Source organism: Festucalex cinctus, chromosome 12 (assembly GCF_051991245.1).
Source record: "Festucalex cinctus isolate MCC-2025b chromosome 12, RoL_Fcin_1.0, whole genome shotgun sequence".
NCBI classification, from domain to species: Eukaryota; Metazoa; Chordata; class Actinopteri; order Syngnathiformes; family Syngnathidae; genus Festucalex; species Festucalex cinctus.
In genome coordinates, this window is record NC_135422.1 from 19,666,127 (window position 1) to 19,681,126 (window position 15,000).

The following is a 15,000-nucleotide window of genomic DNA, read 5'->3' on the forward strand; positions in this document are numbered from 1 at the left end:
AAATTACTTACCACCAGGCCACTGAGTCTGGTTGGGCTGTTGCGGCCAAGCCCCGCTCCCTTGGCTCCCAGCCCCGGAGGAGGAGCAATCGTCAAGAGCGTCAGCGAGCTGACAGACAAACAACCACACCAAAAAGAAAAAAAAAAGTCAACAGGTTGTCCATGAATGCGACACCTCGCAAGGAGGGCGTGGCTTCGTCCTCTGGAATGTTCCCGGTGAAGACGCACGCGCGCGCACATTCGTTTTCACCAAAAAGAAACGACACTTACATTCATGTTCTTCTTCTTCTGTGGTGAATCAGACTAGCGCCAACTTGGAAGAAGAATACAAAATGGTTTGAGCGACTCACAAAAATGGTCACTTCATTAGGTACAACACCTGAATCGCAACTCGTTTGTCTTACAGTTGGCCACCAGATGTCGCTGTGGGGAGATGTTAAGAAAATACCAAAAGAGCGATTTTTCTCCCCGAATCACTTGTTCCAAACGATTCGATAGTTTAAATGTTCCATTTCTGACATCCCTAATAGTTTGTCAAAACATTAGAATCAGCTGAAAGTTCTAAAGTTAATTGTGACAGTAACTCTTATGGACAAAATATTAGGAACAGCCATCTTTGCATTGCAGGAAGTGACTGGAAGGTGTCCCTAATGAAACGTCCTTTGACAGCTCCAAAAACAATGGGGTGGAGGGAGTTGAACTTTTTCCCGCCAACATCACTAATTGATCGTTACGGTAAATAATAAATCACATCTGTACTCATTTAACGCAAATAATCACCAGAAGTGGGGAAAAAAAAAATCACCTTACCTGTGGTGTGTAACGCTGCCAGAGTTTGTGTGCGCAGTGTGCGTGAGCCTCGCCCTGTTTGCAAATTTAGGCCACACCCTCGAATGAAATCTTGCCATGACAACAAAGACGAAACACGCCCGTCCAAAACATACAAAATACAAAACGCAACAATGCGTTATGTGTGCAGAAAAGTCATTGTGTCAACACGGCGTGCAAGTTTTCCCACTCTTGTGGAAATTGGTGAATAGCCTTGATTGATCAGTCCAAGCAAAAAGGTAAGCAGAGCTGCAGTCTTCCATTTAGGGCTAGCTGACAGACAGTGTTGATTATTGTTTGTGTAAAATGTTTTAAAGGATGGACTATAAAAATGATGAAAATGAGCTAAAGTAAGCTAAGCTAGCTAATAACAAGAAAAAAACTGCCAGTATCTGGAGGGCGGCTATTTTGCTCAGGCACATTCCAGACACCCAAAAATGCCTTGTGTAACACTCGTGGCCGTGTGCTAAGCTAATATGCTAACATGTCAAGTCATGTGATGTCATAAAAAACGCAAACATCCTATTAGTGCTTTTCTCAAGTCCTTCCTGTTTACCCTTTTCAAATTAATTCAGTTCTTCTCTTTTTCTTTTTTTTTTAACCCAAGGAAAAAAATATATTTTGTAGCCTGCCCTTCACTCTCAAAATCGGTACATTTTCCAACAATGAGTGCACCACTGCCACCTCCTACAGTGGATGTGCAACAACACTTTATTTTACATGTGGCAAACAAAGAAAAAATGTGTTACTTTGACTCATGCTTAAAAACGTCCACAAAAGATGTCACTGTTGCCAAGCAATTAGCTGGTTGCCACGGTAACAAACCGGCGAGCTGATCTTTGTGATTTATTTATTTTTTGGTTGCTATTCTCCACTGTTTGACGAGCTAAGATAAGTTTCTACTAAGCTTCCAGCATTATAAGGGTAGCTATTTGCACCAAATAGTGATAGGTTGGTTGCCATGGTAACGGGTCAACCGCGACATTGAATACCGACAAGCCGACATTTACAAGAACAAAAAAATTCTGTTTTTATTTTGGCAGAATATACACAACCAGTCTCCACTTCTTGATGCTAACTGTGCTAATGAAGCTATGCTAACGGGAAAACAATCAATTTCAATTTTGTTCAGGCACATTTTCAGACACCAAAAAGCGTCAACCAATCCGTGCGACAGTCATGTGTGCTTGCGCTAAGCTAACACGTCACATCATGCGTTGTCAACAAAAGGCGCAAACGACTACGAAGCTAAGCTAACAGGAAAAACAACTGTCACAGGTTGTGTTTCAATTTTGTTCAGGCACATTTGCAGACACCAAAAAGCGTCAACCAATCCGTGCGACAGTCATGTGTGCTTGCGCTAAGCTAACACGTCACAACGTGTTGTAAACAAAAGCGCAAAACATTGGATACTTTCACCTGTTTGGAGGAGGAGGAGGGAGGCGGAGCTTCACCAGCACTTGTCTAGCCAATACAATTGGCTATGTCTGACTCCGCCCCTTAAAAAGGCAAAGCTGGCCGGCAGACCGTTTACACGGTGGTCATGAGTCGGAGTGAACCCGAGCGGAAGCGCAGCATCTTCTTCTTCAAGTGGCGAGAGGCTTTGACCTTGACCAAGGTCACGCCGGGACCGCCCCCTCCGGCCCTCTGGCGGGAGGCGGAGCCATCGTATGAGCACTCGGCGGAATATTCCGAGTCGCTTCCTGTTTTCCTCCTGTGTCCGAACGCATCTCGTGTCGGGCGGCGGCGGCCCCGCTCGGTCTTGGTGACGTGACGGCGGCGGATGTTTCCATGGTGACGCACACCCGGGCTGGATGCTGGCGGGGGAGGTCTTTTAACTCTCTTGCAGGCCGCCAGGGGGGCGGCGTCCATTTTGGGATTAGGGCGAGGGACCTCAAAGCCGTCCGTGTGGGGTGTTGCGGTCAAAATATTTCGCCGCCGGGTACGTTTGCCGCTTCCGCCGCCGAGCGTTTTGGGGCAGCTGGCGCGAGTGGGCGGGGCTCGGCGTAGAAGCAGACGGGCGATGTAGTTGTCCAAGCGGGTCGCTCGTGCGGCCGATTCCTCGGAGACCGGCGAGCGCTTGTTGTTGTCGTCGTCGGTGGCCGCTGGGGCTGCCTCGCTGACCTTTGACCTCAAAACTTCGCCGCCACCGCCGTGCTTGGTCGGGGTCGCGCAAAAGTCGCACGTGGAACAGACGCCGCCCACGTCTGCAAAATATTGCGACATCAATGAGTACATTAATTTTGAGTTCATTTCAAGCCACAGCAGACATGTGCACGTCAAAATTTAGCATTTAATAAATGCAATCATAATAATGCACATAATTGTGGAGACTGGGGTCAATTTTGCAATATGAAAAATGTGCAGAAGTTACTTCATATTAAAGATGAAATGGCTTAATATGAAAAGAATAATGCGCTAAGCTGTCACCAATGTCTTGCAAATGAAATTATGCCCTCTAGTGGCAGAAAAGTGACCTCAACACAAATCAGTATCACTTGTTTTTTTTACATCTTTTTTTTTTAACTCAATTTTATGAATTATTGTGAAATTACTGTATTAATGACTAAAAGATGAAGCCATATTTCTATTTGTTTAACATTTTTTCCTCCACTTTCTTGTTAATAAGAGTATAAAAACTTAAGAATTTTCTATTGTAGATTTAGAACAGATATAAAAATTTGTGATTAATCGTGAGTTAACTATTGAAGTCATGTAATTAATTATGATGAACAATTTTAATTGCCTGACACCCCTAAAATAATTAAATCAAACTGTTTTTTATCCACGCGGAAAGTACATCACAAAAATGTACACAAAACGTCCAAGAAGAAGAAGTGGGCGGAGTCAAGCTCCGAGCAGCGTACAGTTGTTTGGGCGACATCCGTCAGGGTCGGCCGTCGTCCAACAGAAACACTCGCCGATGACCGAGTTGGACGACGAGGCGGTGTCGCTCAGCTCGTAGAAACCTGACAGGTAAAAGTCATCAGCATCACCTGTCGGCATCTTCTTCAAAGCTGCGCTGTTTTCTTACCTGAACTGACCCGGCTGTCCGCTTCGTGCTGGTCATGTGACAACGTCGCTTCCGCCGGATCACTTGACGCCTTGCCGCCCAATCGCAGCTCGCCCATCTGACGGTCCAACTCGTGGAGCTGATTCGCCAGTCCGGCGTCACGCGTACGCACACACCTCTGACACACAAACACACGCACTCTTTGTTTTTCTGGCTCACCTCAACTTTGCCCCCCCAAAAAACACCTTGTTGATGGTTTAAAAAAATAAAAAATAAAAATAAATCGAGAAATATTCTGTGGAATTGATGAGACCAAAAGATGAGCACATTGTTTAAAAATAGCAAAGCCTGTGAAGACGTCATAGGGCGGCCATCTTGTTACTCCCACATACTATTACGATATTTTAACAAGTAAAAACAAATAAATAAGTGAACAGTATGTGCTGCTTTGAAGACCCCCTTTTCTTTGATCACTCACTTCCTTAAACCCCAATATTAGATTTGGCAGAGGCATTTTACTAAACATCATTAAGCATATAATTTATTTAAGGCCAGTTGTAAAATGTTTGAAGTCATCTGGTTTATGTTTAATGTATTTAAAACACCATAAATGATGCGGTTTCTGTCAAGTACTGTCTCATAATGTTCTCCAATTTCGATACTTTAAACGTATAGGATCGTATGGCGAGAAACGTTTCTTGAGAGGAGCAATATTTTTATGATTATTTTATTTTATGTTTGGGATAGTATGGGATGGATAACGATAAAAATTAATGACTATTCTAAATAATGTATATGATTGATGCGTTATAGTAATGGTCAATGGGGACGGGTCTCGAATAAGCTTCGGCTTCTACCCCTTCTTTCGGATGTCAATGTTGCAAATGATGTGATGTGATTGATGTAAGCTGTAATGTGTCCGAAAGGAAAAAATGAATAAAACGAAACTAAAACTAAACTAAATATGGCGGCCTCGCGACCTCAAACGTCTTGGCCTATCGGCTATCATTATAGATCAGGGATTCGTCCACTTTACTACTCCACAAGGGTGTTTTGAGAGCGACACTGGCTAGTGAGTCGGTCCGTGTACCTTTCGGCCATTCGTTTTTCCTTCTGAAGCAAGGACACGGAAAACAAACCGATTTCCGTTTTTTGTTTTTCTGTATATAAACAAATAACGGGAAACGAGTCGTCTCCCGTTTTTGTTGAAATAAAAATGAAAAACGGGAAACGAGCCGTTATCCAATGTTCTATTATGTGTTTATTTAGCACAAATCGGGAAATGAAATGTGGCCGTAAACCGTTTTTCGCAAGCTGGTTTCTCCTTGACACGGAAGCCGTTCATCTTTTGCGGCGCGTCACTGCTGCTGTTGCAGTGGCACCTTGCTGCCCCCTAGTGTCTATTTCGAGGTCCCTGTTGGCGCCTATTCTTCGGGACTTCCAAACATGGCTTTAGATGGCTATCACAACTTGATAGTGTAAATGAAAAATAACGGCATGATGTCGAGTGAAATCGCTGCACATTTGTGTAGCCAATTCTGCCCTATAAGAGGACTTTCGGAGAGAAATGTCCGAAGGTGGCTCGTGTTATTTCTCATGGAATAACGACAGGTCGTGCGGCACTGCGTTCAACAATCTGCTTTTTATTTTAGCCGCTTACGGAATCAATGCCACGAGCCACTCCCGGAACTGCAGGGTCTCGCTGCGCGTGCGCTCTCACACCATACAGAAGTCACATGAGACATGCACAACAACATTGCAATATGTCACAACTCTCAGATCATTGTCTGTCAGAGGCCTCAAAATAGACACTGGGGGGCAGCAAGCTTCCACTGCAGCAGCAGCAGGGACGTGCCGCAAAAGATGAACGGCTTCCGGGTCAAGGAGAAACCAGCTTGCGAAAAAACGGTTGACGGCCACATTTCAATTCCCGATTTGTGCTAAATGAACATATAATAGAACATCGGATAACGGCTCGTTTCCCGTTTTTCATTTTCATTTTTATTTCAACAAAAATGGGAGACGACTCGTTTCCCGTTATTTGTTCATATACACCAAAACAAAAAACGGAAATCGTTTTTTTTTCCCGTTTTCCGTGTCCTTGTTTCAGAAGGAAAAACGAATGGCCGAAAGGTACACGGACCCGAGTCGCTAGTCATGCTAATCTCTTTGGGAAATATTTGCCACAAGGGGTTACGTCACTATATTTCTATCGATCATCTGAACTACGTTGATTTCATTATCTATTTGAATGTGTGTATGATGCGACCGAGCAGACCCGCCCATTCCCGGGTTGGAAAACATTTGCGCTATGCGCCGCCGATCCAAACTCACGTGCGGAACACAAACCGAATAGTCACGTGACCTCGGTCACTTCCAGCGGTGGAATGTGTCGAAACGCTGACGTTGGAAAAAAAAACTAATTTTCTAGGGGGGACTGAGTGGTGACGTCACGTACCAGCTTCTTCCTGAGGAGCTGGACGTTCTCGTCCAGAAGCTTCTCGTCGCCCCTCAGCAACGGCGGCGGCGACTCCTCCTCCCGCAACGCCGCGCGGACCACAACCTCTTGCCGGTGCCGCAGCTTACGCAGCTCGGCCAGGCAAGACTCGGCGGCCAGCAGACGCTCCCTCCGGGACGCGACGACGCCGTCCCGCATGACATCAAACGCGCGGCCGTCCGGACCGACCACGACCGAGACCAGCGGCGAGTATGGTAGACCACGCCCCCTGCACGTCGAGGGCCACGTTTGAGCGAGCGGTTCCTGTTTGACCCTTCACATTAAAGTGTCGGCACTCCAGCCAATATAAAAATATATGAAAACTACTTCATTTAAATTATAAAAGATTTATTGATATTCACTTAAAACCGTAAATCGACCAATTAAAAATCGGTAATGTCAACAGATGAGCCATTGCTGCGCATTTTCTTGTGAAAGAAAACTACTTCCTGAAACGCAAATCCTTCGAAGGCAGAGGCTGTGGTTGCGTTGCAAGGTCCGAAAGCCTGCTAATTTCAGTGTTAATTTGTCATAAATCATGAAATTGATTGACATCAAGTTAGAAAACGTCACTCGAGTCGTCTGAAGATGGCAACGCTTTCCCAGGGGGCGCCGCTGTCCTGATGCTTACTTCTGCTTGGCCTGAAAAAAAAAAAAAAAAAAAACCCACACACAATGTCATCATTTCCATGTAACACAACCCAGCACACCATCCGGCTGCCAGCTTGTTATCATGACAACCAAGCCAGTTCCAGCTCGAAGTGAGAGGAGAGTGGAGGCATCCATGTGCATGAATGACAACTATCAATGGTCGCATAATAATCAAACGCAGATAAAAAGGTGCTGCTGACAACCTGAGGGATGACGACGAGCCACCAAGATACAAATATTCTCATTATCCGCCCAATGCATGAACGCACGAAGCGGCTCTAAAAAGTGTACACACCCCAGTTCAAATTCCTAAGACAGATAAATCCTTTCAAAACTTTTCCCGTCAATCATGTCACCTATGTAACATTACATATATATATATATATATATATATATATATATATATATATATATATATATATATGAAACATTTATAAGGGGAAAAAAATTGGCTATATATATATATATATGTATATGTATATATATACACATATATATATATTTATATATATATATATATATATATATATTTATATATAGTATGTGTATATATATGTATATATATTAGGGGTGTTAAAAAAAATCGATTCGGCGATATATCGCGATACTACATCGCGCGATTCTCGAATCGATTCAATAATTGGCAGAATCGATTTTTTTTTTTTTTTTTTTTTTAAGGATTCACACCTTGAGCATGGAAGGATGTTATATGAACGGAACATTAAGCCTTAATATTTTATTTTAATGCTGTTCAAACATGAAACAGATTACAACCTCTATAAGACTGAAATTTCAGATAAATAAATAATACATTTTCATATAAATCTTACACTCTACAAGCTTACTGATTAGTATTTTCTAAATATGAATGAAAAAAAATCGCAACAATCGACTTATAAATTCGTATCGGGATTAATCGGTATCGAATCGTGACCATTCGTATCGGGATTAATCGGTATCGAATCGAATCGTGACCTGTGAATTGTGATACGAATCGAATCGTCAGGTACTAGGCAATTCACACCCCTAATATATATATATATATATATATATATATATATATATATATATACATATATATATATATATGTATATATGAAACATTTATAAGGGGGAAAAAAATTGGCTATATATATATATGTGTATATATATATATATATATATATACACACATATATATATATATATTTATATATATATATATATATATATATATATATATATATATATATGTGTATATATATATATATATATGTGTATATATATATATATATATGTGTATATATATATTTGTATATATATATATATATGTGTATATATATATATATATATATATGTGTATATATATATATATATATATATGAAACATTTATAAGGGGAAAAAAAATTGGCTGTTCCAAACGAACCAATCACATTCAAACTTAAGTTTCAAGTACACGGAGAAACCCGAAATTAAGTTTAGCTGTTCTAGCAGGCTTTTCCTGTCATTTTTTTTGGAGGATCATAGAAGATCATGCTTGTAAGTTGTGCCCCCCACAAGCAACTCGGTGTCACACCTGCACAGTGATCGATGTTTCCATCTCGTTGAGGCGTGATTGAGGGTGTCACCTCCCCTGAGCTTAGCTCCTCCTCCTGCGCCGAAAAACACAACAGGGTCAAGGTTATGTGTGTGCGCGCATGCGTGTATGTGTATGTGTATACCAGTGATCTCTCTCCTTGGAGTGTGTGCACCATCTTGGTCATATGCACTTTGACCTGCCCTTCACTGGGGGGGTCAAGGTCCTAGGAAAAAAAGACAGGAAGTGATGACAGACGTGGACAGGAAGTGAGCAAGGAGGCAAACAGGAAATGAAAAGATAAAAAGGGACGTGACCCTCGGACACATATATAAACCTGCATTGATAATGCCGCCTATTGGGTGTAGTGAGAAGTGAAGCCAACAGCGGCCATCTTGTGTTGCCATTCATAATGTGCTAATAGATTCATTTAATCGCTGCATATTCACGTTTTTTTCTTTTTTTTGTCACTGTGGCGAAAATGTAAATCAATGTATTCAAGTTAGGCATCCTACGGTCCGTGTACTTTTCGGCCATCGTTTTTCCTTCTGAAACAAGGACACGGAAAACGGGAAACAAACCGATTTTTGTTTTGATGTATATGAACAAATAACGGGAAACGAGTCGTCTCCCATTTTTGTTGAAATAAAAATGAAAATGAAAAACCGGAAACGAGCCGTTATCCGATGTTCTATTATGTGTTTATTCAGCACAAATAGGGAAATGAAATGTGGCCGTAAACCGTTTTTCGCAAGCTGGTTTCTCCTTGACACGGAAGCCGTTCATCTTTTGCGGCGCGTCACTGCTGCTGTTGCAGTGGCACCTTGCTGCCCCCTAGTGTCTATTTCGAGGTCCCTGTTGGCGTCTATTCTTCGGGACTTCCAAACATGGCTTTAGATGGCTATCACAACTTGATAGTGTAAATGAAAAATAACGGCATGATGTCTAGTGAAATCGCTGCACATTTGTGTAGCCAATTCTGTCCTATAAGAGGACTTTCGGAGAGAAATGTCCGAAGGTGGCTCGTGTTATTTCTCATGGAATAACGACAGGTCGTGCGGCACTGCGTTCAACAATCTGCTTTTTATTTTAGCCGCTTACGGAATCAATGCCACGAGCCACTCCCGGAAATGCAGGGTCCCGCTGTGCGTGCACTCTCACACCATACAGAAGTCACATGAGACATGCACAACAACATTGCAATATGTCACAACTCTCAGATCATTGTCTGTCAGAGGCCTCAAAATAGACACTGGGGGGCAGCAAGCTTCCACTGCAGCAGCAGCAGGGACGTGCCGCAAAAGATGAACGGCTTCCCGGGTCAAGGAGAAACCAGCTTGCGAAAAACGGTTGACGGCCACATTTCAATTCCCGATTTGTGCTAAATGAACATATAATAGAACATCGGATAACGGCTCGTTTCCCGTTTTTCATTTTCATTTTTATTTCAACAAAAATGGGAGACGACTCGTTTCCCGTTATTTGTTCATATACATCAAAACAAAAAACGTAAATCGGTTTGTTTCCCGTTTTCCGTGTCCTTGCTTCAGAAGGAAAAACGAATGGCCGAAAGGTACACGGACCATCCTATTTAGTAGCAACGTAAGATGACCGCCAGTGGTGTCACTTTTCCCAGCTGAGAATAAGTAGCATTGACGGGCCATTCATGTAAGTCCATGGTGATCAGAGGTAATTCGGGAGGCAAACAGGAAGTGAACACAGAGACACGCTAACAGGAAGTGATCAAAATACAGACAGGAAGTCATTCGGGAGGCAAACAGGTACTGAACGCAGAGACAAGCTAACAAGAAGTGCTCAAAAGCAGCCAGACAGGAAGTCATTGGGGAGGCAAACAGGAAGTGAATGCAGAGACATGTTAACAGGAAGTGATAAAAAAACAAAACAGATAGGAAGTCATTCGGGAGGCAAACAGGAAGTGAACACAGAGACATGTTAACAGGAAGTGATAAAAAAAAAAAAACAGACAGGAAGTCATTCGGGAGGCAAACAGGAAGTGAGCGCAAAGACAAGCTAACAGGAAGTGATTGATCCAAAAAAAGTGTGCATTTGAGTGTTCCTCACCACATCTTGAAGAGAACTGGAGGAACTGGCCTCCTCTGAAGAAAGAAAACGATTGATTTAGATAAACGTTAATACGTTTTGGCCAAATGTCACGTACCCGTCATGGCGTCGGCGTGGTTGAAGCTGATCAGCAGTTCTCCTTCCGAGACTGGCTTGAGGCCTCCCGTGTCACTTCCCGTCACCGTGCTGACGTTTGTGCTGCTGCTGCTGCTGGTGGTGGTGATGTCGTCAGAAGGACTGGCGGGCGGTTGGGGACCCTCCCGACGAGGGTCTTCTTCGGGAGGGAGGGTGCGAACGTCGTCTTCTTTTTCTTCTCGCACTTCCAACGTGTGTTGTGAGTGCGAATCCGGGTGCTCCGCCTCCTCGCCCAATAAGAGTGGAGCGGCTTCCACCGAGGACAACGGGCTCGGGACTTGATGGACGGCAGCGGGGCTCGGTTCCGGACTGGGGACGGGTGTGCTTACGCGCTCTGAGGGCACACGCCAACAACAACAAACACTAAATGTGTTGCAATTATTTGATTTTTGTCAAACGGCCCCCTGGTGGTCAAGTCGTGTTCTATGGAGGACCAAAACTGCCAAAATTCAAAATAAACAAATGGCTAATTAAATAAATAAATATATGACTAAAAGTGAAAATAAAAATGGATATAAAAAATTACATAATTTGAAAATTGTTAAAAAAAATAAATAAATATAAATGGAACTAAAAATAAATACATTTGTATTTAATTTTTGAATTATATATATATTTTTTTTTATTTATTTATCATTTTTATTTTCACTTTTAGTCATTTATTTATTTATTTAGTCATTTATTTATTTACAATTTTGGTAGTTTTGGTCGTCCATAAAGTTAAGCAGAAGGAGCAGCAGATGTGAAGCAACAATCGGTACCGCCCCACCCCCAAAGTACAATTTTAGAAAGTGCTAATTTCATTCTTAATCATTTCATTAACTTTTTGTTGGGAGGTTAAGAACATGGAACCGATCATAAAGAAAGATTAGAGTCTCTTCTTTCATCAGGAAGAAAAATTATATTTCTATCTGTTTCTGTTTTGCAGCAATTAGCATTAGAATTAGATTTCATCATTATTCCAAAACTGTTTAAAAAACTGTGGAAAAGAGCTCCTTGCAACATGGTCCTGGCTGGTCTCATACTCTGCTGCCACCTGCTGGCTTTTTTTTTTTTTTTTTAAATAATAACTACCATTGCTTTAAGCCTCCTCTTTATGTCAGAAACTGCATCAAAGCCTTCTGTATGCTCTTGCACAAAAAAAAAACAACACAAAACGTGTAAACGTGTTTTGGCAGTGAAAGACAAAGCATTTAAAAACGTGTTTACACGTTTTTGGGTTTGAATGAGTTAAACTACTTCCGGTCTCCAACTGGTAACGCTGTTAACGCTAATCCTAGTGCGAAGAGTGTCCAACCTGAAGCAGCTGTGACGATCGGCTGTGGGGATCGGTCACTCTGCGAGCTGGTTGGTTCAGACGGCGGCGGCGTGGGGAGCGGGACTGGGTCGCCGACGGATGGAACCGGACTCGGAACAGGGGTCGCCAGAGGTGTGATGACCACAGCCACAGTTTTCTCCTGGCAGGAAAAAGAGTCCCCCGGACCAGGATTTGCTCCTTGATCCGGAACTGGAGCCTGGCTCGGTACCAGTGCCTGGTCTATCATCTCGGCCAAAACCTGCTGAACCAGCTCCCTGACTAAAGGTGAATCCACTTGAACGCCGGCGTCCACGAAGAACTGGAGACCGCCTCCGCCAGCCGCCTCCACTGCGACACAATGCAACCGTCAACAACACGTCCGGAAAGACCACATTCAAGATGTCCGCTGAGGTCTCACCGATGTCCGAGGTGGGACTCGACCCCTCCGAATCCGATTGGTCATTCCGGTCAAGGACTGGTGGAGGCGGCGGGAAGTGCTCGGCGATCATCCTCGACATCAGCTGCTGCTCTACCCTGAACACGTCGGCAATAACCGGACCACATGAGAACCAAGTCCACGTGGCGCCAGGCCAGACGAGACTGACGCGTCTCACCACTGCACCATTCGCTCCAGCAGGTCGTCGTCCAGGTTTGGCGCAGAACTGCGACGGGGGGGCGGGATCGTGGTGCGCTTCTCAGGGGGGAAGGGCGGACCCTGGTAGAGCGCCGGAGGAGGAGGTGGAGCTCCGTCCAGATGCAGTGCTTCCTCTTCCTCACCAACGATGGACTCCTCCTGCTCCTGCAATCACAACGTGGCGCTTATTTTTAGACTTTTCCACCTTTCTGTCAAGTTTCCGACATTTTTGGCAACTGAATGGTAATTGTCTTTTTTTTGGACATTTTATTGCAATTTTTTCTTTATCAATGTTCTGACATATTTGACATTTCATGTTGTTATATTAATAGTTTTTTTCCAGGCTTTTCTTAACTAAATTTTCTTCTTCTTCTTTTTTTTTTTTTTTTTTAAATAAATATTTGACATTTCACAGTAATTTTCAGGATTTCTTTTGTTTTTTCAACATTTTAGAGCTATTTTTTTTACATTTTCTTTTCTGCCTTTTTTTTTTTATTCAATTCTTTGACATTTTTGGCAATTTTATGGACATTTCATGGTCATTTTCTGCCTCTCCCTTTTTTTTTTTTTTTTTTTTTTTTTTGATATTTTATGGCTATTTTTTGACATTTCCTTCTGTCTTTTTTTGCTATCAATTTTCTGAATTTAACATTTTACTTTTTGAACATTTTCATTCCAGGCTTTTTTCGTAACTCAAATTTCTGACTTTTTTTGGTGGCACTATTGGCACTTTTATGGACATTTTATGGTAACTTTCACGATTTCGTCGTCTTTTGGTTTTGGACATTTTATAGTTAATTTTGAAACGTTTTCGCTTCTACTTTTTTTTTATGAAATAATTTTTGGGATTTCTTCTTTTGTTTTTCAACATTTTATTATTATTTTTCACATTTTCTTTTCTGCATTTTTGTTATTCAATTCTCTGACTTTTTTTGGCAATTTATGGACATTTTATTGCAATTTTTTGACACTTCCGTCTCTTTTTTTGCTATCAACTTTTTGATATATTTGAGATTTTATGGTTACTTTCAAAACATTTTCTTTTCTGCTTTTTTTTTTAAATAAAATGAATTTTCTAACATTTTACGGTTGTTTTCGGTATTTCTTCTTTTGTTTTTCAACATTTTATAGCTATTTTTCACATTTTTCTTTTCTGCCTTTTTTATTCAATTCTCTGACATTTTTTTTAGGCAATTTCATGGACATTTGATGGTTATTTCCTACTTTTCCTTTTTGGACATTTTCTGGTCACATTTTTATTTTTTATTTTTTTTTAAACTTTTTTTTGTCTCTTTTGTCTCTCTTTTCCTGACAACTCAAAGATGTGAACTCTGAAAATTTTTGAATATGTAATTATTCATTCATTTGAAGAATATTTATAAAAATTTATAAAAATTCATGACTACTAGCGCAAGTTCGGTCACTAGTTACCAGGTCGGCAACGGACAAGAATCGTGTTCCGGGGAATCGGCCGCCTTCGTCTTCCTCACTCTTCCTCTCGGCCATTTCCACAACAGTGATCGATGGAGGCGGGCCCGCTTCGACGGCAACCTCCGATTGGTCCTCACGCGCCGGCGAGTCCACTTTTGCCTAGCAACAAGACAAGCCAGTCGGCCATTTGACTTGCGAGCGGCCATTTTACTTTCACCTTGAAGGCGCGTCCGTCATTAAACGACTTCGAGGAAGAAAGTCGGCGATTTCTGATTTGGAACAGCCAGTTTTGTTTTGACAATGATGAAGTGGAGATATGATAAATAAATATGAATTTCCCTTTTCGACGGTATACTCACATCCTCAAGTGGTTGATCGTCACCATCCTCCACCGGTGCGGGACTCAGCCGGGACGACGGGGGCTCCGGCGCCGGGGGCCCCTCAAGTGACAGTGCGACAGGAAGTGAGGTCACAGTCCTGGGGGAGGGGCCTATTCTTGGATGCGCTTGGGGTGCAATGGGATAACGATGATTCCGGTGTTACTTTTATCCGCCATTTTTCAGTTTGAGTCCAGTTTCAATCACGCTTGTTAGTTTTTAATCATCGTTTTTATTTCGTCCATTTTTAGTCGACTATAAATCGAGCGTTTTAGTATTTATTTTAGTCCGAGAAAACAACTTTATTTGTCTAATTTTAGTCAACACAAACTGTCAAAGTTTTAGTCGAGGACTTTTTCTTTAAATATTTTTTTGTAAGCAGATTATGAGTAACATTTTGGAATAAAAAATTGAAAATGAAAATGTTCTCATCTTTTTGATGAAAAACAACTTGACACACAATTAGAGTATGTCAACAAGAAGCTAAATGCAACAAGCTA

At 42.1% G+C, this 15,000-nt stretch overlaps 3 protein-coding genes across 3 annotated transcripts in view; all 3 read right to left on the reverse strand.

Annotated features, from left to right (window-relative positions):
- The window catches only part of lgals3b (lectin, galactoside binding soluble 3b), a 6,355-nt gene extending 5,430 nt beyond the window's left edge, over window positions 1–925 (reverse strand). Inside the window, exons 1-3 of the mRNA XM_077539767.1 lie at window positions 810–925; window positions 270–312; window positions 12–108 (exon numbers count right to left, since the gene is read on the reverse strand). Coding sequence (XP_077395893.1) covers window positions 12–108; window positions 270–275 — 103 coding nt within the window. The 5' untranslated portion in view covers window positions 276–312; window positions 810–925. The remainder of the gene's footprint in view (window positions 1–11; window positions 109–269; window positions 313–809) is intronic.
- Window positions 926–1,832: 907 nt separating this feature from the next.
- On the reverse strand, window positions 1,833–6,592 carry dact1 (dishevelled-binding antagonist of beta-catenin 1). Its single transcript, XM_077539766.1, has 4 exons — window positions 6,299–6,592; window positions 3,862–4,018; window positions 3,695–3,796; window positions 1,833–3,034 (listed from the first exon to the last, which is right to left on the reverse strand). Exons 1-4 carry the CDS (start codon window positions 6,494–6,496, stop codon window positions 2,358–2,360), a joined length of 1,134 nt encoding a protein of 377 aa, XP_077395892.1. The 5' UTR covers window positions 6,497–6,592; the 3' UTR covers window positions 1,833–2,357.
- A 132-nt stretch (window positions 6,593–6,724) lies between these two features.
- The window catches only part of kiaa0586 (KIAA0586 ortholog), a 16,562-nt gene continuing 8,286 nt past the window's right edge, over window positions 6,725–15,000 (reverse strand). The window contains exons 7-16 of the mRNA XM_077539764.1: window positions 14,483–14,628; window positions 14,124–14,282; window positions 12,673–12,857; window positions 12,477–12,592; window positions 12,059–12,406; window positions 10,724–11,095; window positions 10,627–10,661; window positions 8,690–8,770; window positions 8,545–8,620; window positions 6,725–6,979 (exon numbers count right to left, since the gene is read on the reverse strand). Coding sequence (XP_077395890.1) covers window positions 6,897–6,979; window positions 8,545–8,620; window positions 8,690–8,770; window positions 10,627–10,661; window positions 10,724–11,095; window positions 12,059–12,406; window positions 12,477–12,592; window positions 12,673–12,857; window positions 14,124–14,282; window positions 14,483–14,628 — 1,601 coding nt within the window. The 3' untranslated portion in view covers window positions 6,725–6,896. The remainder of the gene's footprint in view (window positions 6,980–8,544; window positions 8,621–8,689; window positions 8,771–10,626; window positions 10,662–10,723; window positions 11,096–12,058; window positions 12,407–12,476; window positions 12,593–12,672; window positions 12,858–14,123; window positions 14,283–14,482; window positions 14,629–15,000) is intronic.